Here is a 2208-nt window from a genome sequence, read left to right as displayed (position 1 = left end):
TTTAAACAATAATACGATGTGATAGACGAGAAAAAGTGATGTATGGCGTGCCTTTGCGTTTTAAACGCACGAATATACGTTGACGACGAAGAACGGGGACCAGGAGAGCCTAGACTTGAATAATTTTGCAACCTTCGAAATTTCTCCTTGTTTGATACTTTGTGTGTGCCGTGTAAATTTGAAAGAAAGGTGTTTGATGTGTGATAGGAGATTGGGCGTGTGATTGTGTAGGATTTGGGGTGGATTTTTACATATTTTATAGTTTATAAACCAATAATCAAGCTTAGGTCCAATAAGTACACAATTAGGCCCATTAGTGCTTAATTAGGATATTAAAAATAATCTGGTCTAAATAAGTTTGTGAATTTATTTGCCGGGTTGCAAAAACGTTTGCATTTTTGTTGAAAAACCAACACTGATTAAATTTACATCCCGGCGTATAAAATCACCTCAAAAACTCCTTATTTTCAAAAAGCATCACTCATATTTTAAATAATTAAAATCAATTATTTAATAAAAAAGTTTTTACGTTTTTCAGCCCTCGGTCTCCGTTCCTCGATTGCAACTCGAATAATCCTTAAAATTACAATTTTATGCATGATGACAATAAAATCCTATTTAACATATGAGCATGTATGCCACGGAATCAATTAAGCAATTGAAATCAATTAATTACTCATTTTTCATATTTCCTAGATTTGCATGCAGTTAGATTACGTCATCTTAATTTTGGACCTTACATGAACGCTTTCCCACCGCGTGATCTAATAGATACTGTCCTCCGCCGAAAGTCAATAGTAGCGCCATTCCGTGTGAACCAATTCATGCCCAAAATAATGTCAAACTCGGGCATCGTTAGCACAATAAGGTCCGCTCCTATATTATTCTTTTGCAATTTAAGTTGCACGTTCCTAACCATGCTACTAGAGAGCATATGCTCGCCAGATGGTACTGTAACTTTAAATCCTGACTCCACATCTACTGGTAAGATTCTCAATTTCTTCACGAAAGATTCAGATATGAAAGAATGTGTAGCTCCAGAGTCTAATAGAGCGTAAGTAGCTATTCCCGCTAGCAATATTCGTCCTGGTAAAATTTGCATTATTCTTGATTAAGGTTCTATAGTTTTAGAAATTTTCCTATCATATAGGTCTTTCAAGTTTTCCATATTAGTGTATTAGCCCCTTAAGTTTCGAAAATTGCATGATTTGTCCCTTAAGTTTAGAAAATTGCATGATTAGTCCCTTAAGTTTTTGAAATCTACAACATGACCCCTTAAGGATTCGAAAATTGCAATTTAGCCCTAGAAGATTTTTCGAATTTGCCAATTGACACCTAGAACTTTCGAATTTTCTAAATTGTCCTCATCTTTTTTGAAATTTGAATTTAGACCCTATAACTTTCAATCTTCTTCAATTTAATCCAATTAATTAGTATTTGCAAGAATTATATCCCTTTAATTCTGAAGTTCGTAACATGAAATTCTAATTCGTTAAGTTCCATGCATCTCAATTTAGTTCTAGCATCCATGATTTTATCTCATGCAATATAGTAATATAAAACGCTTAAATAATCGGAGTACCTGTAATAAGCGCAGTGTCTGGCTCTGCTTGCTCAGCATGCATCACATATGCCCTTCTAGTTGTGGGTTGCTTGAGCTTCGGGCAATACCCAGCCTTGTGTCCCATCTCTCCACACTTGAAGCACTTGTAGGTGCCCCAATGCACTTGTCATAATGGTCACGATTGCACTCCTTGAACTGTGTCTTCTCTGCTGTCTTTGGGACATTTTCTTTGGATGGTTGTCCTTTTGGTTTCGTCTATCCCGACCGCTTTGGTGGTCCCGTGAATGGTTTCTTACTCTGCTGAATCGATTCCTGATTATCTTGCTGTGCACGATTCTTTTTTCGCTGCATCTCCCAATCAATATCCTTGAGTGACTGCTTGGCTCTAAAAGCTTTGGCAATGGCAGTAGTATAATCAGCAGGATCAGTGAGCATCACATTGCGACGGATCGTGGGCCTCAGTCCATAAAAGAAGTGTCGTAATTTCTCCTCCGCATCATTCGCAATCAAGGGCACAAAATGATAGCCTCTATCAAACTTCTGCACAAACTCAGCCACAGATAAATCTCCCTGACGGAGACTCGTAAACTCTCTCTTAAGCCTAGATCGGACATTAGATGAGAAATATTTGTCGTAGAGCACCC

At 37.5% G+C, this 2208-nt stretch overlaps 1 protein-coding gene across 1 annotated transcript; it reads right to left on the bottom strand.

Annotated features, from left to right (window-relative positions):
• Positions 1-736: 736 nt before the first annotated feature.
• On the bottom strand, positions 737-1688 carry LOC140991217 (uncharacterized). The gene is made up of 2 exons (XM_073461160.1): positions 1583-1688; positions 737-1086 (listed from the first exon to the last, which is right to left on the bottom strand). Exons 1-2 carry the CDS (start codon positions 1686-1688, stop codon positions 737-739), a joined length of 456 nt encoding a protein of 151 aa, XP_073317261.1.
• Positions 1689-2208: the final 520 nt, after the last annotated feature.

This window comes from Primulina huaijiensis, chromosome 13 (assembly GCF_012295235.1).
Source record: "Primulina huaijiensis isolate GDHJ02 chromosome 13, ASM1229523v2, whole genome shotgun sequence".
Classification (NCBI taxonomy): Eukaryota; Viridiplantae; Streptophyta; class Magnoliopsida; order Lamiales; family Gesneriaceae; genus Primulina; species Primulina huaijiensis.
Note: the sequence above shows the minus strand (reverse complement) of the source record. Positions and strands in the feature narration are given on the sequence as shown.